Source organism: Amia ocellicauda, chromosome 1 (genome assembly GCF_036373705.1).
Source record: "Amia ocellicauda isolate fAmiCal2 chromosome 1, fAmiCal2.hap1, whole genome shotgun sequence".
NCBI lineage: Eukaryota > Metazoa > Chordata > Actinopteri > Amiiformes > Amiidae > Amia > Amia ocellicauda.
This window is the reverse complement of record NC_089850.1, coordinates 40,672,196-40,695,664: the sequence shown is the minus strand read 5'-3', so window position 1 is coordinate 40,695,664 and position 23,469 is coordinate 40,672,196. Positions and strand designations below refer to the sequence as shown.

Sequence of the window (23,469 nt, the reverse complement as noted above, 5' to 3'; positions counted from 1 at the left end):
CACGCATCGCAGAAAAATCATTAAGCTGACTTTGCCGACTCTCCATTCACATACTTCACAAATGCAATCTCCACACAATAATTCAGTTTTATCTTTTTGCCATTCTATGAGAATTTTCTGTATAAAGCTTTTTGATATTTATAAGTTCATAGTTTTCCATGTCTGGTGTTGCTGTGATAAGCTGATCAAGCGTGCTCCCTGTTTGACACTGACCAATTGGCCCTTGGCGTTAGCGAGCAGCATTGACGTCATTCTATGGCTGAGAAATTAGCTGATGCCTCAGGGAAGAATGGGAAAAGAAGTACTGAGTCATTCTTCTGTGCAGCCGAATAAGATCCTTTCAGAAAGTGGCATTAAAACTTAAACTGCTTCAAAGCAGTAGTATTTATTGAAAATTTCCTCCAGTCATACAATAAATAGACCTTGCAGTATAGTCTTAAACATATTGCTTGAAGGATATTGCATTCAACTTTTAATTCATTTCGATTTCCATACTATCTTGAACAAATATGTACAGAGTATATTTTGCAAAAAAATAAGTATAATAATAATAATAATAATAATAAAAAAATATATATACCGATCAGCCATAACATTATGACCACTGACAGGTGAAGTGAATAACGCTGATAATCTCGTTATCATGGCACCTGTCAGTGGGTGGGATATATTAGGCAGCAAGTGAACATTTTGTCCTCAAAGTTGATGTGTTAGAAGCAGGAAAAATGGGCAAGCGTAAGGATCTGAGCGACTTTGACAAGGGCCAAATTGTGATGGCTAGACGACTGGGTTAGAGCATCTCCAAAACTGCAGCTCTTGTGGGGTTGACTTGGCCTCCAAATTCCCCAGATCTCAATCCAATCGAGCATCTGTGGGATGTGCTGGACAAACAAGTCCGATCCATGGAGGCCACACCTTGCAACTTACAGGACTTAAAGGATCTGCTGCTAACGTCTTGGTGCCAGATACCACAGCACACCTTCAGAGGGCTAGTGGAGTCCATGCCTCGACGGGTCAGGGTTGTTTTGGCTGCAAAAGGGGGACCTACACAATATTAGGCAGGTGGTCATAATGTTATGGCTGATCAGTGTATATATGTATTCATGTATAGAGTGAGAGAGATAATCATTATCATTACCATCATATCGATCCACTCCTGGATGAAGTCCTTCCCAAGATGTTTCCATTTGCTTCGATCTGCAGCTTATTATTTTATCTTTGTGGGATTTTGGGATCCATTCTATAACTTCCTTTGTCCATTTTTGATCTGTTCTTGCAATGTGTCCAACCCATTGCCATTTTATTTCTTTACTCTTTCTATGATGTCACATATTTTAGTTTGTTCTCTGATCCATCTGATTCATTTTAAGTCAACTTTTCTTGTTTGCATCTGAGAGTTCTGCAGGTCTTTATGTGTTTATGTCATCTGCAAATCATAAGTTGTTCAGTTAAGCTCAGTTTAACTTGATTCCTTATTGATAGGACAACTACATGAAAAAGGAAAGAACACACTTTAAAATTGTTATAAGAGACTTAAATGGAAAAAATTGTAAACCAAAAACATGATGAGACCTACACTACAGGTCAAAAGTTTTAGAACACCTGCATTTTTCCAGTTTTTATTGAAATGTATGCAGTTTATTGTCTCTATGTACTAAAATTAAAGCATAGAACAAATTAAAAAAAAAAAAAATCATCTTGTTGTGTTGTTTGCAAAGTGTTTGGTATCCCATGAAAGCCGATACTTTGGCTGAGTAGGAATACAAAATCTCAGAAAATATTGACAATTATGACATATTCTGGAACCAGACAGTCTACTGATCAAACAAGACCATCCACGTTTTGGTAGAAGCAACACACACCCGTAGAGAGCTCAAAATGTCAAGATGGAAAACTCTGTTTACAGTTTACTAATACACAACAATTTTACGTAATTGGATCTGAACTTCTCTGTGTTTGATAGAACATCAAATAATAAATAATGGATTAATCGTTAGGTTGTTCTGAACAAAACAAGCCTATTTGCAAAGAAATCAGAGTGATCTCTGACTGTCTGAATGAGACCCCCTCCCCTGGAGCAGACTGTACCTTTACCCAATGTGTGCATTGTAGGAATACAACTTCTGCACAGGAGCTGTGCGTAACACTGCCAAATAATGTGTATCAACACAGTATATATATAACTCTGAAATGTACATTATTTTTCAGTTTTTGGTAACCTAAACTTTAATTTTTTTAACCTGGCAGTTTACCGCTTACCTTTGTACCATTTCAGGTTATTCACTACACTTGAACTGCCTACATTTCTATAAAAACTGGAAAAATGGGGGTGTTCTAAAACTTTTGACCAGTAGTGTAGGTAAATATAGATATTCAGATTGAATGAAAGGGGTGATAGATTAGTGGAATTTGTAGAAAATGCAAATATTTTTATTACAGATTCCCTCTTCAAGAAAAATCCGACAAGAAAATTGACCTGGAGAAGTCCTAATAGAGGAAAGAGTGAAATAGATTACATCTTAACGAACTGTAAACATATAATAGAATACTGCACAGTACTAAACAGATTCAGTACTAGAAGCTACCACAGAATGTTTTGGTTCAGAACTAATCTCAATTCCAAAGTGGAAAAAAGAAAACCAATCAAGAAACCAAACAATTAAATCAACATAATTAATCTCAGAAATAAGAGGAGCACAAATTAGAATTGAAGAACAGATTGAATGTACTTTATGACCAACAAAAAGACCTAGATGCATCACAGCTGTTCACTAAAATAATGAGTGACACCATGGAAATTGCAAGGAGGATCCAATACATCAAAACAAGATAAAAAGAAGAAAAATGAAACCCAGTCAATACAACAAATCAAATATTAATTACATTGACCTGTGCAAGACCATAAGGAAACGTATTACTGAAGATGTCAATGTAATAGCAACCTACTTAAAAAAACATTGAAAATAATGGGAACATCAAAAGCATAAAACACCTCCAAATAGGAAAGAATCAAATCATTGCCCTGAAAATTGATGATGGCACATTAAAAACTAAATATGATTTTCAGAATAGTGGAAGAATTCTACAGAAACATATAGGCATATACACTCACCTAAAGGATTATTAGGAACACCTGTTCAATTTCTCATTAATGCAATTATCTAACCAACCAATCACATGGCAGTTGCTTCAATGCATTTAGGGGTGTGGTCCTGGTCAAGACAATCTCCTGAACTCCAAACTGAATGTCTGAATGGGAAAGAAAGGTGATTTAAGCAATTTTGAGCGTGGCATGGTTGTTGGTGCCAGACGGGCCGGTCTGAGTATTTCACAATCTGCTCAGTTACTGGGATTTTCACGCACAACCATTTCTAGGGTTTACAAAGAATGGTGTGAAAAGGGAAAAACATCCAGTATGCGGCAGTCCTGTGGGCGAAAATGCCTTGTTGATGCTAGAGGTCAGAGGAGAATGGGCCGACTGATTCAAGCTGATAGAAGAGCAACTTTGACTGAAATAACCACTCGTTACAACCGAGGTATGCAGCAAAGCATTTGTGAAGCCACAACACGTACAACCTTGAGGCAGATGGGCTACAACAGCAGAAGACCCCACCGGGTACCACTCATCTCCACTACAAATAGGAAAAAGAGGCTACAATTTGCACAAGCTCACCAAAATTGGACAGTTGAAGACTGGAAAAATGTTGCCTGGTCTGATGAGTCTCGATTTCTGTTGAGACATTCAGATGGTAGAGTCAGAATTTGGCGTAAACAGAATGAGAACATGGATCCATCATGCCTTGTTACCACTGTGCAGGCTGCTGGTGGTGGTGTAATGGTGTGGGGGATGTTTTCTTGGCACACTTTAGGCCCCTTAGTGCCAATTGGGCATCGTTTAAATGCCACGGCCTACCTGAGCATTGTTTATGACCATGTCCATCCCTTTATGACCACCATGTACCCATCCTCTGATGGCTACTTCCAGCAGGATAATGCACCATGTCACAAAGGTTGAATCATTTCAAATTGGTTTCTTGAACATGACAATGAGTTCACTGTACTAAACTGGCCCCCACAGTCACCAGATCTCAACCCAATAGAGCATCTTTGGGATGTGGTGGAACGGGAGCTTCATGCCCTGGATGTGCATCCCACAAATCTCCATCAACTGCAAGATGCTATCCTATCAATATGGGCCAACATTTCTAAAGAATGCTTTCAGCACCTTGTTGAATCAATGCCACGTAGAATTAAGGCAGTTCTGAAGGCGAAAGGGGGTCAAACACAGTATTAGTATGGTGTTCCTAATAATCCTTTAGGTGAGTGTAGTATATAGTAGACATATAGTAGTGATGACAGCAGTAAAGACGAAGAGGTCTCAATGAACACAAGTGAAATAGCAGATGTGATTCTAGAAGAAGTAGGCTATGCCATAAAGAACATGAAAAATGGAAAAACACCTGGAGATAATGTAATCACTGTGGAGATGCTAAAATAAGATGGAGAAGAAATTGAGAAAATGATTGCAAAATATTTTACAAAATGTCTCAAAATTAAACAAATACTAGAGAGTAGTAGATTGATGCAACTTTCAATCTCCTTCACAAAAAAGGAGACAAAGATCTGAAGATCTATAGGCCTATTAGACTCCTTCCCAAGGACATTAACACATCAGCTTCAATACACCCTGGATTTCGCCCAACCAAGAGAGCAAGGAGGATTCAGAAGTGGATATAATACATTGGTTCATGTACAAGTTTTACAAGTACCGGACACATGCAGAGAATATGAGTTTCCCCTGTGCTTGGGGTTGGTTTACTACGAGAAAGCATTTCATTCAATATATACAATCTCAGTCGTCAGGGCTCTAAGAAACCTATATAACTCTTATTGAATGTATCTACAACAATGCTACATCAAAAATAAGATAAGTATAAGATGGGAAGTAGACTAATATATATATATATACAGTGAGGGAAAAAAGTATTTGATCCCCTGCTGATTTTGTATGTTTGCCCACTGACAAAGAAATTATCAGTCTATAATTTTAATGGTAGGTGTATTTTAACAGTGAGAGACAGAATAACAACAAAAGAATCCAGAAAAACGCATTTCAAAAAAGTTATAAATTGATTTGCATGTTAATTAGGGAAAAAAGTATTTGATCCCCTATCAATCAGCAAGACTTCTGGCTCCCAGGTGTCTTTTATACAGGTAACGAGCTGAGATTAGGAGCACTCTCTTAAAGGGAGTGCTCCTAATCTCAGCTCGTTACCTGTATAAAAGACACCTGTCCACAGAAGCAATCAATCAATCAGATTCCAAACTCTCCACCATGGCCAAGACCAAAGAGCTGTCCAAGGATGTCAGGAACAAGATTGTAGACCTACACAAGGCTGGAATGTGCTACAAGACCATCGCCAAGCAGCTTGGCGAGAAGGTGACAACAGTTGGTGCGATTATTTGCAAATGGAAGAAACACAAAATAACTGTCAGTCTCCCTCGGTCTGGGGCTCCATGCAAGATCTCACCTCGTGGAGTTTCAATGATCATGAGAACGGTGAGGAATCAGCCCAGAACTACACGGGAGGATCTTGTTAATGATCTCAAGGCAGCTGGGACCATAGTCACCAAGAAAACAATTGGTGACACACTACGCCGTGAAGGACTGAAATCCTGCAGCGCCCGCAAGGTCCCCCTGCTCAAGAAAGCACATGTACAGGCCCATCTGAAGTCTGCCAATGAACATCTGAATGATGTTCTGGGTGAAAATGTTGTGGTCAGATGAGACCAAAATCGAGCTCTTGGGCATCAACTCAACTTGCCGTGTTTGGAGGAGGAGGAATGACCCCAAGAACACCATCCCCACCGTCAAACATGGAGTTGGAAACATTATGCTTTGGGGGCGTTTTGCTGCTAAGGGGACAGGATAACTGCACCGCATCAAAGGGACAATAGATGGGGCCATGTACCGTGAAATCTTGGGTGAGAACCTCCTTCCCTCAGCCAGGGCATTGAAAATGGGTCGTGGATGGGTATTCCAGCATGACAGTGACCCAAAACACACAGCCAAGGCAACAAAGGAGTGGCTCAAGAAGAAGCACATTAAGGTCCTGGAGTGGCCTAGCCAGTCTCCAGACCTTAATCCCATAGAAAATCTGTGGAGGGAGGTGAAGGTTCGAGTTGCCAAATGTCAACCTCGAAACCTTAATTACTTGGAGAGGATCTGCAAAGAGGAGTGGGACAAAATCCCTCCTGAGATATGTGCAAACCTGGTGGCCAACTACAAGAAACGTCTGACCTCTGTGATTGCCAACAAGGGTTTTGCCACCAAGTACTAAGTCAAAGGGGTCAAATACTTATTTCCCTCATTAACATGCAAATCAATGTATAACTTTTTTGAAATGCGTTTTTCTGTATTTTGTTGTTGTTATTCTGTCTCTCACTGTTAAATTACACTTACCATTAAAATTATAGACTGATCATTTCTTTGTCAGTGGGCAAACGTACAAAATCAGCAGGGGATCAAATACTTTTTTTCCCTCACTGTATATATATACATTCTTACTTACATACATATATTCTTTTATAAATGGAGTGCCAATGAAAACTAAAAGATAAGGCATGTTTTTGTTAAAGAACTCGCTGTTCAAAACACAATATTTCCCGTCTCTTTGGGTCAGGCTATAATTTTGTCCTCTTGTTATCAGTCTGGTGGTAATTTATATTTGGTCATTAACAGCTGTTTGGCGTTTCTGGGCTGAAATATAGTCCACACTCTTTGGAACATTTGACCATGATTCTTTTCTAAGTGGACATGAGGGTGGTCATGCTAGCTGTAAATCTTTTCATTACAGACACTGAACAAAAACAGCATTTTTCTTTTGTGACTCATGAATCGGGCAAGCACAATCTCAACAATCTTGACTCGGCACTGCCGCTTTGAGATGAACACTGTGGGAAAGATTGTAGGTGGTGGGCAGTGACCGCCCCTCCTCATTTCACAAACTGGTATGATATGTTCTAATTCCCTTTTAATACTCTGCACTCAAGTGTCCTGGCAAATGATGTTTTTAGAGATGAGCTTTGTCGGACACTTGAATGTGGAATGACAACATTTTATTGTGTAGTAAAAGGGAATGCATGTTTTGTTTTCCTTACACCTCAAAACATCTCATTCTCTTCTGTTCCAATGACAATCTCTTGTTGTGAAAAGCTTTTCTCTTTGATATCTGCTTCCATTTGTTAAAAGTTAATTCATAAAACGATCACTTGCACCTATGATTCATGGTTTATGAATGGAACATAAAAGGGCTGAGTCATTATCGATTCATTAAAGGCATGTTTTTTTTCTTAATATGCTGTTAAGTCTCTTTGACAAAAATAGATTTAACAGAAGATTGCTTATTTTGTTCCTTGAATATACTGTATTTTGTCTAAGCAAACTAACCTATACATCATATTATGGAGTTTGTTTTTCTCTCAACAATAGTGCCATCTAGAGTTTATATACTATAGCGATTCAGATTTTCTATATTACTCAAAAGTAGAAAGTCATGTACAGTGGCTAGGTAATCTCTTGTCAAAATAATACAATTTAATTGTTTATGTCTAATTATCTGTTGTGTAAAATTAATTATCTGTTATAATAAATAATTGCTGTGATAGGAAGGAAATATAAAGAAGTAGTCGTAGTTGGTGATCATTTATTTTAGTGCAGAAGACAATCATTGGATTCCTTGTTCTTAGAATCACATTACAGAGATGTCAATAAGCAGCTATTGTGTTTTGTTCTTCCTGGATCATCAGGGAAATATTTCTGCTCTGACAGTGGCATTCAGCACAGGCCTGCTGGCCTATTCCACCTCCTCTTCATGCTTTTTTTTTTTCCTCTCCAGGTGAGAAGTATGAGCTCCATGCAGGCACAGAGTCAACCCCCAGCGTGGTGGTCCACGTCTGCGACAGTGACAACGAGGAGGAGGAAGAACCAAAGAATTGTCCTAAACCAAAAATAATTCAGACCAGACGTCCTGACCTTCCCACTGCCGTGTCTCACTGAACTGTGCACTGGAGAAGGAAAGTGTTGCCCTTCCACTGTCTCGTTCAAACACGGTTGTTTCTTACGGAACACAATCGTATTTCCCTCACAGGATCTTTCATGTTCAGTAACCCTTCGCTGTCCGGTCAGTCCTGTCAAAAGGGCTAGAAGGGGCTTGTTCTGTGTATACCTTGTTTGTAACACACAGCTGTTAATGTGCGATCACATGGTCTTGTACTGTTGGCATTACTTTGTGTATCATGACCTCTTCCACCCACCCCTTTTGTGGCTTTATTTTAATAACAAATCACCTGGTAGGCAGCTTTAAGCAGTAAGAGTTGTGCCTCAAAATGGTACTACAGTCTCCAACCACTAGGAGCAGTGGTTTTACATTAAGATGCCAACTGGTCGCCTGCTGGAATTTTAGCTTAGGTCTCATAAAACTGCTTATCACTGTGGATAACAGCAGCGTAAATGAATAGTGCATTTCTATAAGGGCATGCTAGTCACAGAAGTGACATAAATACACAGCTGCATGAGTTGACATAATCAGAATCAAAACAGCATTGGTTTTCACGTACTGGAGCTGGTCCGAGGATGACTCTTACATAAGAATCACTTTGACATCAGAAAGCTTAGAATTTTACCCAGCATGCACTGACTTTGTTCTGTTTGCTGTGAGTTACTGTCCATCAACGACTGGCTGTGTTTCTGGCTATCTACATGACTGACAGAAAATATAAACATTTTAGGCCATGCACCATCTTGTAGTGTAAATGTATGTAAGCTGATATTCCAATTCTGTGATTTTTCTTAAATGTGCATCTTCTGTGTTCCTGTCCTGTTACAAAGGCTCTGTTAAAAAAGTACTGTATGGCCTCTTTCACTGAAAACACTCATCTACTGAAATGGAAAGCCAGTCAGACACCATTAGACAAAGCCAGAGTCTGTTAAACTGTGTGTTTTTTTTTACTTCAGTAGCTATCTGGCAAATTGCATGGTAACCATTTAATGAAATAATTTTATCAGTCAACGACCATTAAAGAGATTCCTAACAGAATGCATGGCTGCAGTGGATGCAAGAAAACAACACTCTTTGTGTGTTAAGTTCCTAAAATGCATTTAGTAGAACATAAATGTGTGATGACTACAAGAGGAAAAACACTGTCAAAGTAATTAAAACTTTTCCAAGTGCTATTATATAATTGATGACAAGAAAGGAGAAAGGATTGCATGAAAGTATTGTTTTTCTTCTTCCCTGTTCTGTCTCTTCCTTATCTTGTCCTCCAAACTCAGTGTCACTAGTTTGTCAGTGTGCATTGTCTGATCTAGACAACAAAGTCTTGGTATTTTTATCAGCATAGGAAACTTATGGTGCCCATTACAAATGTTAACAAGTGAAGTGAACTGAAATGTACTTTAGATAGTTGGTTATCATCTTGTGCTAAACATGTATAGCTTCACACAATATCCGAACACTGTGACTCTCTGAGACTGCGACCCTTAATTCAGTTCTCCTTTTATACACTTTTGTTACTCAGTGGGTTTAAGAATACATTTGGATAACATGCTGCAAAACACAATGGAGATTGTAAAGCTAAATGAACAAACAACAGGCTTTTGTACTGTCCATCATCAATGGCTGGATTCTATAAAGCAATGCATGCCCGCCACCCCCCCCCCCCAATAAAAGATCTTTGAAGAAATCCAATAGGACAATTTAAATTGGATTACATTATGTGTTATTGAAGTATAACATATTTTGTCCTAATGACAAACAATTATTTTGAGGAAACAAATCTCTGAAAATCAATCAAGCAGTACTCAGCAGGTGTGGAAAGATATATATTGGTAAACCTATTGACTCTTAGAGAGTTACTTAGAGAAATTCATTCTTATTACACTAAAATTGAAATCGACTATAGACAGGGAAACCAAAATACATTAGATAGAAATAGAAAATAGCTAAAACTGCTATAATTACTTACAGTAAATGACAGTTTAATTGAAAGATACTTGGTTATCTTGCATGGCTCAGAATACTCAGTGTGGAGTAAAAGGAAGGGAACAAAACATTTGCTATTATCCCTTGATTTATTTATTTTTAAATCACTTTTAAAGTTGTATGTTTTAAAGTGCTTCAGTGTTTTCTATGGAAGTGCATTAGTGCCACAGAAAAAAGCAACATTATGAGATAACACTGGGTTCTTTCGCAATAATTATTGTTTTGTATCATGTGGTTTACACTTAAAATGAGTAGGAGTGGAGAGCAGAAGGCCAGAACAGTTTTGCTGGGTGTTCGAGTTGCCTACTGTTCCAAAGGTGTACTGTATATGAAAATGGCTTTGCCCCAGAAATAAATTCACTATTATGTTATATACTCATAGCCAGTAGAGGTCAGGCCACCTATATTCCTGGGGCAGACTGTTTTACAGAATGGAGCACACCGACTATCCCGATGATTTAATCTATGAAAAGTGCAAAACGCCGTGCTCCAGAAATATTTCAATAATGAAATGTCATAGTGTTGTGCACATCGGTATTTTTTGCTGTTTCAGTACATACAATTATTCCACTGAGCTATGGCAATGGCAATAGTGGCAGTGACGATAATAAGAAGGAGAAGAATGATAATAGTAATAATAATAATAATAATAATAATAATAATGTATTATAGTAGTCTTTATGGGTGTTGATGTTTATGCTTTCTATCCATTATACTTGAGGATAGTTTGATATTTGATAGACAGTGGGATATCACTTGCATTCAAGGCTGGACATTGTTTTTGAAAAAATAGCATGTTGTACACTGTTGTTTAGTCAAACATTAATTTGAAAGACTAGTAAATGAAGACCACAGCCCAAGAGTCTTCATTCATAAACTGTAAAACATGCCATGATATAGAACAATACTTATTGCAAAATATGCAGTGTTATCTCATAAGTCTTTTTTCCAGTACGCTATACGCTTCCATGTTTCTCAGGCATCAGTGTACAAGACCTGCTGTCACTCAAAGGGCTTATTGGCAGCTCTCTGGGCATGGCTGAGGAGAGACAGTCCTCCACAGAGTAAAGCAGTGATAAACTCATTTCACACCATTTGTTTTTGTGTGGGTCCACGCCTTACATTTTGCCAGAAGCTTGATATTGATTTTGGTAAAACTAGTAACAATATCTATGCTTTACCAATATGTTCTGTTTATCATGGCTGTCTGGATCATGCTCTGCATTTGTCAGGTGCTGTGTCATTGTACGAGCTAAAGTTCTTCTGTAATCAGCAGCAAATAATTCTTGTATCATATTCCTTTATTTTTTACATGCAGTCACTCAGAGAATCATGGTTCGAATAAAGCCACAAGCACACGTGTGTGTTAATCCCTGATAAATTGAGAAATTAGCAGTTTATATCCTCAGCCCTGGATGTCAGACCTGCTCATGATGAAGATTATGATGTTAAACACCATGAACCTATACAACCTCCTTTTAAAAACAAACAAACAAACAAACTAATAATAATACTATTACTATAAAACATATCAGTTTATTCCATTAACTGCAGTTATTTGCTGGAAGTTATCTGTGCCCTGTCTTCTTTCTGTTAGGTGTTTTTTTTTACTTTCATCAAAGAACTGAGATTGATTCGCTCTCCGTCATTACATGAGATTGTTTATGGTTTTACTGACCCTACGGCTGACCCACAGGATTCAGCAGTACATTACTCCATGTTCTTAATATAGTGCTTAATATATGTGATTCAGCACTTGCCTTGATTTGTTTTTGAATTCATTATTCTAATTTGTGTCCTAGGTCTTCTGCAAAAAACAAGACAAGAACAAAGGCAAAGCAATAATACTTTCAATAATAATAAGTATATTATTAATTATTATTAATACTCTCAAAACATTGTTTAAAGGGTTAACCAAATTCACCTGATTTACTTAAGTTTGACATTTAACAGGTCTCAGATTAAAGTCGAATTGGATTTGCAACCATCAATTACTGAACGCTAGATCAACAAGATAAAAATTAAATCTGAAAGCAGACCAAGAAATACCTGTTTGTGAACATGCATTTGACAAGATCAGACACTGCTCCATTGTTATTTAATTGGAAACAAAATACTCCATGATTTTCCCATGACAGTTACCTGGAAGTTACTATAATCATCTGATAACTAATAAACGATGTATAGTGGTAGTGTTGGTCTGGCCACAGTAGCACTGGATTACAGATTATAGCCATTAGTCTCATTCAGATGCCTTACTGGGTTGATTCTCCTTGAAATTACAAGATCTGGAGTGTTTAGCTGAGGTATATTTTACACTACATTTAGTCATTGTTGTAGTGGTGATGCAGATGTGGCTGCCTGCTTAATCAGAGTTAGATACTATATTATAGTCACACCCTTATTAAAAGATGGTCCAGATTGTACTACATATCCTATTGTACACACTCAGATTTCCCTTCTGTTTTTATGTTCTTTTGCACCTATATTAGAATCCTGCACTGTCATTTATGTCTGTTTTTTATTTTTGTATAACTATTATTGTTGCTGGTGGTGGTGTTATTTTTATTATTATTGTTTCCTAACACCCATTTTCAGAGAGTTTAAAAATCTATATTGTACCTGTTTTTTTCTGAAAGTGTTGGAATGGAAAGTAGTACCTCTGATGTTGGTAAACAATATCTATATTGTGTATTATTGTGCAAGATCATCAATGTAATTGTCATCTACATGTATGACCTGCCTGCCTACACTAATGTGACATATCTGTATATATTAATCAATACTATTTTTACTGCATTTTTGTACAAATATTCATTGTAGCAACATACAAGTAGTTCAACAGATTCTACAGTAGTAATAAAGAGTTTGGTTTTACTTTGCTTTCCTGGTGTTTTCTGTTACTTCCAACTCCACTGTTGAGTTTATTTGCTTATAAGGGGGGAAATAACTGATCGAATATGGTTTCCAGATATTCAGGTAAATACATTAGCTGCCAAAATCTAAAATCTGAATCTAAAATTCCTTGAGAGGTGAAGATCCGACACACGTATCTATATAAACCTGTAAATCTACATCCTGTAGGATGTAGGAGCTTAACATAACAACATGGATATTCAAGGTGATGTGCCATCCCATTTGGGAGACTCATATTGTATGTTTATTTGTGCAAAATGTATAATAAAGATAACAGAAATGAAATTAATTTGCCAATACACAAATCTTCCATATAATACGGTCACCAGCACCAAGCATTATTATATGTGATTTGTAAAAATGATTCTCTGTGCACAAATAAGACAAATAATAATCACTCACAGAGGTGTTGTGCTAATGTGTCAGACTCTGCTGAATGAAAAAAATAGTAAAATATAACAGCCTTTACAGAGCCAGTACTGGCAATTTTTTTTAAATTACAGACTACATGACTGGGCTGAGCCTTAGGCTAAAACATGTAAAATGTCAGAAATCCTTACCCTACATGACCTCCTTAACCCTTGCAGGAAGGTAACATGATCGTTCACCTGTGTTAGGTCAGATCTAAATGTCTACACTAAGTGTGTGAAAGAAGGAATCATGTTGAACGACTGCTGAACTAACAGTAAGATATCAAGAGGCTTTACCCACATTGGCATTGCCATTAGAAATTAATCAAATAATACAATTTTTTTTACTTGACATTTCTTATGAGTGTTTCATTATTTCTGAGATTTTTTTCTATTATCAACTAACACTGAAAAGCATAATCTGTACTGACTTGACTAAATGTGTTAATTGTTGTAAATGTTATAGTTGCCTTGGAAATTACTGATAAACTGTTTAAATCTATTTTTTGGTTAAATACTTTTCATCTTAGATTTTAGGATCAAAGTGAATTCATTTTATCAATACCCGAGGCAAGTAATCAAAGATTGAAACACTAGCAACCAGCCCAGGCAGCACAACTCTGGTTCAGTCCAGTTCAGGTAAATTACACCCTCCAGATGTCTGTGCATTAGTCCCACCTATTGCTGCAGGCCCAGTCAATCAGACCAACGTGACAGTGATGGATACCTCGAATAGCCACATTGGTTTCATGAGAATGATATAAAAAAAGAGTAGGACAATGTATTATATAGAAAGTGTTACAAAATGTAAGTGCTCACAAGTTGGCTCTTAATACTTTATCAAGATAATAACTTAATAAGCAGAACCAATAGCAAGTTCCAGATGGGCTTTGGAGAGCTTTTACTTTCTGTAGAAATCCATTGGTTCAGGATTGCTTTCAAGGATTACACTTCTGTCAGGCAGGAGAAAGTACATAAAGCTTGATGAAAACTAAAAATGATATTCATTTATTTTTGGAAGCCCATTGTATGAGGAAATAATGAAAAAAAGCACAGCATTTCAATTATGTTAAAGTAAAATAAAATATTTAAAACACTTGTTTGTAGTCTTGTGTGCTTGAATGCATTTTTATGAATCTGACAAACACCACTTGTTTAAAAGCTACCATGCATTTGACCCTTTTTGACCATGTATTCTATTCCTCTCCTCTTTTTCATGATTTCTGCGGAGATTATCATAAAGTGAGTCAATATCATTATCTATTTTAGTTTATATTTTTAAATAAACATGAAGCATCTTAAGACTACTTTAGTCATTTGTCAGGTCAAGAGTTGTTTCTTATTCCTTTCTTTTTCCACAGATCAATTGTACAAATTGACCTTTCTTGTCTTCCTTTTTCACCTCTTTATCATCTCTGGGATTATTTAATCAGTATCATGTATACAGTATGAGGGGGGTTCCTGTCATGCCTACATTTCACCACCCGATGTCTCAATTTTCCCCAGTGTTATACCGCCCGTCTTTTCCATTCCTCTTCACCTCATTATTGAATTATTGCACCTTGTTCCCCATCCATTAGCATACCTGTTCCTCATTTCCTTGCTTCACCCGCTTCCTGTATATATACCCCTTTGTCTGCCTTTGTTCTCTGTGAAGTCTTGCCTTCTCTAGGAGTTTGCATTCCTGAGTGTTTAGCTCTGTAGACCGCTCTGTGTTTTGACCATTCTTATGCTCTCTTTGACCATCGCTGTTTGGATTACCTAGTTAGTGTTGTTCGCCTGATCCCACGACCCCACGCCTGTTTCTCGACCTTGATTCCCGTCTTTGCCTGCATTGTACTGTTCTCCAGCCCTTGACCTCCTGCCTGCCTGACCTGCCTTATCGCTCTGCACCTGGGTTCACTAACCCTTCATGAAGAACTTTACAGTCAGTCTATGAAATGTAATGTATTGTGTGTAGTATATACAGTAGCTCTCAAAAGTATTCACCTCCCTTGGACTTTTCCACATTGCATTGTGTTACATCAGAATGGAATGAAAACAGAAAATACTTGAATGAATAAAACCCTGTTCACACTTATTAGGCCGGCCCTGGGCGCCTCAAATTTAGGCCGGCTTTTTTCAGACACCCCGTTCACACTTGCGGTTTTAGGAGGCCTAAGTGCGTTCACATATGTGGGCGAAAAGCCAGCCTAAACGAAATGCATGCCGGGAATAAACAAATCTGCTCAAACAAACCAGTGACGCAGGACATTACGTCTGCTTACAGGTGTATGCGATGTATTTATAATCACAACTTATTAATATCGATTGGCTATTGTTCGGTTCTATATTTTATTTGAAAGTAATCTTAACCTTTTGCAGCCGAAGCTTTCTAAAATAATTAAAAATGTGCTGGTTCAATGGGGAATCTAATTAATATATTTCCCTTTTCAAATGTCTATCTTCGGTTCTGCAAGTCTAAAAGTGCTGTTGTACTGAAACAATATAGAGACAATGCTGTGGCCTGCAGCGCTGTAGCTGTGTCGGTGCCCGTGTTTATTGTGTTTATTCTGTGTTTATTACGCAGTCTCTCGGGGGGCGGGGCTTGAGTTGCGTCACACGCTGACGCTTTTCATCCGGCCCAGGGCCCGGCGCGTTCACAGTTACATTTAGGCCGGCATTAGGCCGGGTCAAAAGATTTAGGTCGGGTCAAAAAGCGGGACTAGTTTTGACCCGGCCCAAGGCCGGCCTAAATCTATGACCTCGTTCACATATGAGTTAGGCCGGCCCTGGACCGTCCTAAATCTCAAGTGTGAACGGGGTCTAAGTAATAACCCCCTTCAGTCAATATTTGGTATAGGCACCTTTGCCAGCAATTACAACCACGAGTCTATGTGGATACATCTCTACCAGCTTTGCACATCTGGATACAGCATTTTTTGGTCAAAGCTCCATCAAGTTGAATGGGGACCTTTGGTGAACAGCAGTATTCAACTCTTTCCAAATTTTCTCAGTTGGACTGAGGTCCGGGCTTTGACTGGGCCACTCCAGGACATTGACCTTTTTGTTTATATGCCACTCCAGTGTGGCTTTGGCTGTATGTTTGGGGTCATTATCCTGCTGGAAGATAAATCTTCTTCCAAGTCCCAGGTCTTTTGCAGGCTTCAGCAGGTTTTCTTCCAGGATTTGTCTGTACTTTACTGCATCCATTTTGACCTCTATCTTTACAAGGTTTCCAGGCCCTGATGCAGAGAAGCATCCCCATAGCATGATGCTGCCACCACCATTCTTCACGGTAGGGATGGTGTTCTCAGGATGATGTGCGGTGTTAGGATTGTGTCAAACATAGCGCTTAGTGTTGTGGTCAAAAAGCTCTATTTTGGCCTCATCAGACCATAGAATCTTCATTCACTTGGTCTCAGAGTCTCCCACATGCCTTCTGGCAAACTCTAACTGAGATTTGATGTAAGTTTTTTTTCTCTCCCATAAAGGCCACTTTTGTGAAGCACCCGGGCTATTGTTGCAGTAAGCACAGTGTCTCCCAGCTCAGCCATGGAAGACGGCCTCTTGATCACCTCACTGACTAGTGCCCTTCTCATTACTCAATTTTTGAGGATGGCCTGATCTAGGCAGATTCACAGTTGTGCCATATTCTCTCCATTTCTAAATAATGGACTGTACTGTGCTCCGGGGAATATTCAATGCCTTGGAAATTTTCTTATATCCTACCCCTGATTGGTGTTTTTGAAGAACCTTAATCTTATTATTTGCATTGAATCTTCCTTCGTCTTCATGATGTAGTTTTTGTTAGGAATTGTACTAACCAACTGTGGGACCTCCCACAGATAGGTGTATCTAACCTGAAATCATGTGATACACCTTAATTGCACAGAGGTGGACTCCATTAAATTAATTACATGACTTCTAAAGACAATTGGTTTCACCACAGATCACTCTGGTGTGTCATAGCAAAGGGGTGACTACTTATGCATTGAAGTATTTTCTGTTTTGTATTTGTAATTAATTTAGAACAATTTGTGGATTATATTTTTCAAGCAAAAAGGGATTTGAAAATAAAGACTGAAAATGGTAGTGCTGGCATAACTTAATCAAATATTTTACATTTTTTCTGTTTCTAGTTATTTTACAAATATATGTTTCCTTGCTGAACAATTTTATAATATATATATAAAAAAACATTATTATTTGTATTATTAGTAGTAGTAGACCCCGTTCATACTTATTAGGCCGGCCCTAGGCGCCTCAAATTTAGTCCGGCTCTTTTCAGACACCCTGTTCACACTTGCGGTTTAAACTGGGTGAGGAACAGCCAAACTCAGCTAACAAGGTGAGGTTGCTGAAGACAGTTTACTGTCAAAAGTCAAACACCATGGCAAGACTGAGCACAGCAACAAGACACAAGGTAGTTATACTGCATCAGCAAGGTCTCTCCCAGGCAGACATTTCAAGGCAGACAGGGGTTTCCAAATGTGCTGTCCAAGCTCTTTTGAAGAAGCACAAAGAAACGGGCAACGTTGAGGACCGTAGACACAGTGGTCGGCCAAGGAAACTTACTGCAGCAGATGAAAGACACATCATGCTTACTTCCCTTCGCAATCGGAAGATGTCCAGCAGTGCCATCAGCTCAGAATTTGCAGAAAACAGTGGGACCCTGGTACACCCATCTACTGTCCGGAGAAGTCTGGTCAGAAGTGGCCTTCATGGAAAACTTGCGGCAAAAAAGCCATACCTCTGACATGGCAACAAGGCCAAGCAACTCAACTATGTATGAAAACATAGGAACTGGGGTGCAGAAAAATGACAGGAGGTGCTCTGGACTGATGAGTCAAAATGTGAAACATTTGGCTGTAGCAGAAGGCAGTTTGTTCTCTGGAGGGCTGGAGAGCAGTACACGAATGAGTGTCTGCAGGCAACAGTGAAGCATGGTGGAGGTTCCTTGCAAGTTTGGGGCTGCATTTCTGCAAATGGAGTTGGGGATTTAATCAGAATTAATGGTCACCTTAATGCTGAGAAGTTCAGGCAGATACTTATCCATCATGCAATACCATCAGGGAGGAATCTGATTGGCCCCAAATTTATTCTGCAGCATGACAACGACCACAAACATACAGCGACAGTCATTAAGAACTATCTTCAGCGTAAAGAAGAACAAGGAGACCTGGAAGTGATGGTATGGCCCCCACAGAGCCCTGATCTCAACATCATTGAGTCTGTCTAGGATTACATGAATAACTGAGGCTGCCTAAATCCACAGAAGAACTGTAGTTAGTTCTCCAATATGTCTGTGCTGACCTACCTGCTGAGTCCCTTCAAAAACTGTGTGCAAGTGTACCTAGAAGAATTGATGCTGTTTTGATGGCAAAAGGTGGTCACTCCAAATTTTTCTTCTGTTCACTTACTTTGCATTTTGTTAATATAATCTATAAACATGTCTATTTTTGAAAGCATTCTTACTTTACAGCATTTTTTCACACCTGCCTAAAACTTTTGCACAGTACTGTGTATGTGAATATTATATACAACCCCAATTCCGAAAAAGTTGAGAGTATGGAAAATGCAAAAAAACAAAAAGTCATTTGAAAATTAAATTCACCCTGTACTATATTGAAAACACATTATTAACACATTATTTGATGTTTTTGATGTTTTATGTTGTGAATTTAATTTATTTTTGAAAATTTACACTCATTTCAAATCTGATGACTGCAACACACTCCAAAAAAGTTGGGACAGTCGACTGTTTACCACTGTGTAACATCACCTTTTCTTGTTATAACACTTATTAAGTGTTTGGGCACTGAAGACACCAGTTGGTTAACTTTAGCAAGCAGAATTTTCCCCCATTCATCCCTTTTATGCCAGGGGTTACCAAATTGTTTTAACCCAGGGACCCCTTTGCCGCCCAGATTGTTTTAACCCAGGACCCCCATCTATCAAAGTATGGCGGTGGCGAGGGTGGGTTGTGATGGTAAAAATGTGTGAGAGCGGAGGGGGGTATGCTGATGGTAAAAACGTGCGAGAGTGAGGGGGGGCTGACGGCAACAACATGCGAGAGCGAGGGGTTGACGTTTTTTTCGCCGGAGTGCCAGACCGCATTTTAAAACATGTGCAGGGGGGGTGGGGGCATTTTGCCACGGACCCCCTAGCACTCCCTCACGTACCCCTAGTGGTCCGTGGACCCCAGTTTGGGAACCTCTGCCTTATGCATTTCTTCAGCTGTGCAAATGCATGGGGCCTTCATTGCCTTATTTTGTACTTCATAATGCACCACACATTCTCAATCGGAGACAGGTCAGGACTGCAGGCAGGCCATGCTAGCACCCGCACTCTCTGCTTACGCAACCATGCGGTTGTAATCCGGCAGAATGTGGTTTGGCGTTGTCATGCTGGAAAATGCAGGGACGTCCCTGGAAAAGACGACATCTCGATGGCAGCATATGTTACTCTAAAACGTTTACATATCTTTCTGCATTAATGGTGCCCTTACAGATGTGTGAACAGATCATCGCCCTTCACAAACAAGGAACAGGGTACAAAAAGATAGCAAAGGCACTGAATGTTCCTAGAGACACCGTTGGAAGCATAGTTCACAAGTTCAAAGTGAAAGGAACAGTGGTTACACTACCTGGATGGGGCAGAAAAAGGAAGCTAACCTGCAGCAAGACTTGGTGGCAAGAGGCACTAAGGTTTCAGTGAGCACAGTAAGGCGCGTACTAAACGCAGAAGGTTTCCATGCCAGAACTCCAAGACGTACACCACTACTGACCCAAAATCACAAGAAAAGTCGTCTCCAATATGCTCAAAATCATATAAATAAGGCACAGAAGTTTTGGGATTCTGTTCTGTGTAGCAATTAAACAAAACTGGAACTTTTCAGCACGATGGATCAGCGGTATGTCTGGAGGAAGAAGAATGAAGCATACGCTGAAAAGAACACTCTGCCCACAGTTAAGCATGGTGGTGGCTTGGTGATGCTCTGGGGCTGCTTTGCATCCTCTGGCACTGGAAACCTGCAGTGTATGGAAGGCAAGATGGATTCATTGAAGTATCAGGAAATCCTAGGAGAAAACGTCATGCCGTATGTATCACCAGTGGGTAGGGGGCACCATACCGAGGCCATGAGATCCACCGCCATTTTGGATGATACTATGAAAATAATTACAAATGTATGGTTATGATGGTTAATGAATTTCCTTTTTAAATGATTCATTACTGCCATCACTAACCTGACAACTACTCACTATGTTGTTGAAGGAGCTGCTATAATAACAACTATACTATTCAAATGGTCTCAGATATGTATAAATCAGATATAAAAGAGAAAAAAAGATAAGCTATTTACTTTGAAAGTTTGACAGCTTCACACAAAAACAGAGTATTTACACTGGGAAGAAAAGCTGATTTAGTAAACACAGGAAATATGATGCTGCTGATGACAAATGAGTGCTATACTGAAATTATTTGTGGTAAATAAATCATACTTAAAATTGTTGGAAACTGCAGATGTCAACTACTGTATGATGAATAAGGAATTAACTTGAGGTGTACACTATATGTAAAAATAAATAAATAATTTAATTAGACAGCCATAGCAAGTTTAAAGTTACGAAACTGTATGGAAATAATCGGTTTCATAAACAGAGAGATAGTATCAAGCAGATATGAAGAAATGGTCCACACCCCAGGAAACAGGAAGCACCTTGCAAAATAGCCACGCAGCATCTTGAACAGACAGATGTTGATGTAGCAGGTGTTGTTTGGTCGGCTGATCCCACAATTCCTGTACAGTTTTTAGGGTTGCGTTGTGTCTAAAAAGCACGCTCACAAAGTGATTCTGCTGTGATGGCTTATTCTGGATCAGTACAGAAATGAAAAGCAGAAAGAATTTCAGCCATCTTGCATGTATCAGCATTCATCAGTTTCGTATGGTTCAGAAATGGGATGAGTTTATAGCTGCAGCAGCTTTTTCTTCAGTAATTTATTACTGGCAGCCTATTGCAGGACAATTTGTAAATATGCAGAATGCATATCTATTACAATTGGTATTTATCTACTAATGACTTAAGTATTTTTAACAAAGCACACTGTATATTACCATGTGTATTAACTCCTCCCAGATTTCTTATTAAATATAAGATCCATCACTAATAAGACATTCTTGATAAATTAATTGTTAAAAGAATTGTTTTAAATGCCGATAATTATTGGTAAAAGATTTCGCTAGTTTTGAGATGCAATTATTTAAGGTAGATATGTATAGTTCCATCCTTTGTGCACTTATATATAGACCTCCCAATTATCATAAGTATTTTATTTTGTGATACCGAAGTTTGATAGTCTTTTAATTTAGGTGATTTTAACATTCATGTTTGTTGTCCCAGTAAGCCTCTAGTTAGAGACTTTCAACATTTGTTGGACAGTTTTAACCTTACTCAATCTGTGGTCGGCTTCACTCATAAGCAGGGCCACACTTTGGATTTGGTTTTGTCATGGGGTATCCCTGTTTGTGGCTTAGTTATAGACAATATTTGTCTTTCTGACCATTTTCCTATTATTTTTCATGTTTCATTTTCTGGGTCAGTTTCCACTCCTAAGCCATTAGGTCGTCGTGCTCGCTCTTTAAATTCTTCATCAGCCTGCAAGTTTTCCGAGGAATATAACAACTCCATGTTAGCTCAAACCATAGAGTTTTCACAATCTAGTTTAGGGATAGACAAGTTGGTATCTTGTTTTAACTGTGTGTGTAATGATATCTTGGACTATATTGCTCCTTTGTGAAACCTAAAGTTAGATCTCAGCTATGGCTTAATATGGAAAGCCGGATACTTAGAAAGAAATGGAGAAAAGCAGAGATGAGGTGGAAAAAATATAGGCTTCAGATATCTTATGATATGCTTAAAGAATGTATGATTTCTTATCAAAATTATGTCAAGACAGCTAAAGTTCAGTATTTTTCAGATTTAATTTCATGAAACTCTCATAGTCCTAAAGTTTTATTTCAAACAATAAATACAGTTCTAAATCCTGTTCTCGTCACTTTTCCTGATGAATCAATGACAGCATGTGAACATTTTTTACATTTTTTTAAGAAGAAAATTGATACTATTAGATCTAGCATTTCCATTGTTGATCCTGATCTTAGTCATGATCAATCTCCTTTTGTTTTTTCTAGTTCGGCCAATCTAGGTAAGTTTGAGCCCGTCACTCTCTCTTATCTGGTGTCTGTTGTCCAACATCTGAACCCTGCTTATTGTTCTTTAGATGTTATTCCCCCTCGCTTTTTGAGACAGGTTGTTGGTTCAAGTCTTTTGTCAATAGTGAATAATAGTTTGATAAATAGTAAAGTCCCGTCTTATTTTAAGCACGCTGTGGTGCAACCCTTTCTTAAAAAGTCTAGTCTGCACCCTTCTGTTTTAGATAATTACAGGCCGATTTTGAAATTACCTCTGTTATCGAAAAATTTTGAGAAGGTTGTGTATAATCAGATCTCTAAATTTTTAAATGACAATAAGATCTTTGATAATTTTCAGTCAGGTTTTAGATCAAAACATAGTATTGAATCTGCACTTCTTAAAGTGTCAAATGATTTGTTAATGGCTGTAGATTCAGGAAACTGTGCTGTTTAAGTGCTCCTTGATCTAAGCGCTGCTTTTGACACTATAGATCATAATATGCTTCTAAATCGCTTAAGTCAGTGGGTGCGGATTTGGGAGAGTGCACTTCTAATTTGAAGGAGAGAACATTTGCTGTTGAAATAGGAAATTATACCTCTATGTCTGTTCCCATCTCCTCTGGTGTTCCTCAAGGCTTTATTCTTGGACCTATTTTGTTTTCTGTATATATGTTTCCTTTGGGTTTGATTTGTCAAAAACACAATATTGCATATCATTGCTATGCTGATGACACTCAGCTGTATCTCCCTTTAAAGCCTTATGATAATTCTTCTTTAACTTATCTGTTTGATTGTTTGAAAGATATCAAAAGATGGATGGCTGTTAACCTTCTCCAGATCAACAAATCCAAATATGAAGTGGTAGTGTTTGGCCCTCCTGATTCAGCTACAAAATTAATTAATCAACTTCGACCTTTATCTACTA

At 38.4% G+C, this 23,469-nt stretch overlaps 1 protein-coding gene across 2 annotated transcripts in view; it reads left to right on the top strand.

Annotated features, from left to right (window-relative positions):
• rcan2 (regulator of calcineurin 2) overlaps window positions 1-12,920 on the top strand; it is a 91,587-nt gene extending 78,667 nt beyond the window's left edge. For both annotated transcript variants that reach the window (XM_066704938.1, XM_066704929.1), the window contains one exon: window positions 7,899-12,920. In XM_066704938.1, the coding sequence (XP_066561035.1) occupies window positions 7,899-8,059 (161 nt within the window). In that variant the 3' untranslated portion in view covers window positions 8,060-12,920. The remainder of the gene's footprint in view (window positions 1-7,898) is intronic.
• The last annotated feature ends 10,549 nt before the right edge of the window (window positions 12,921-23,469 follow it).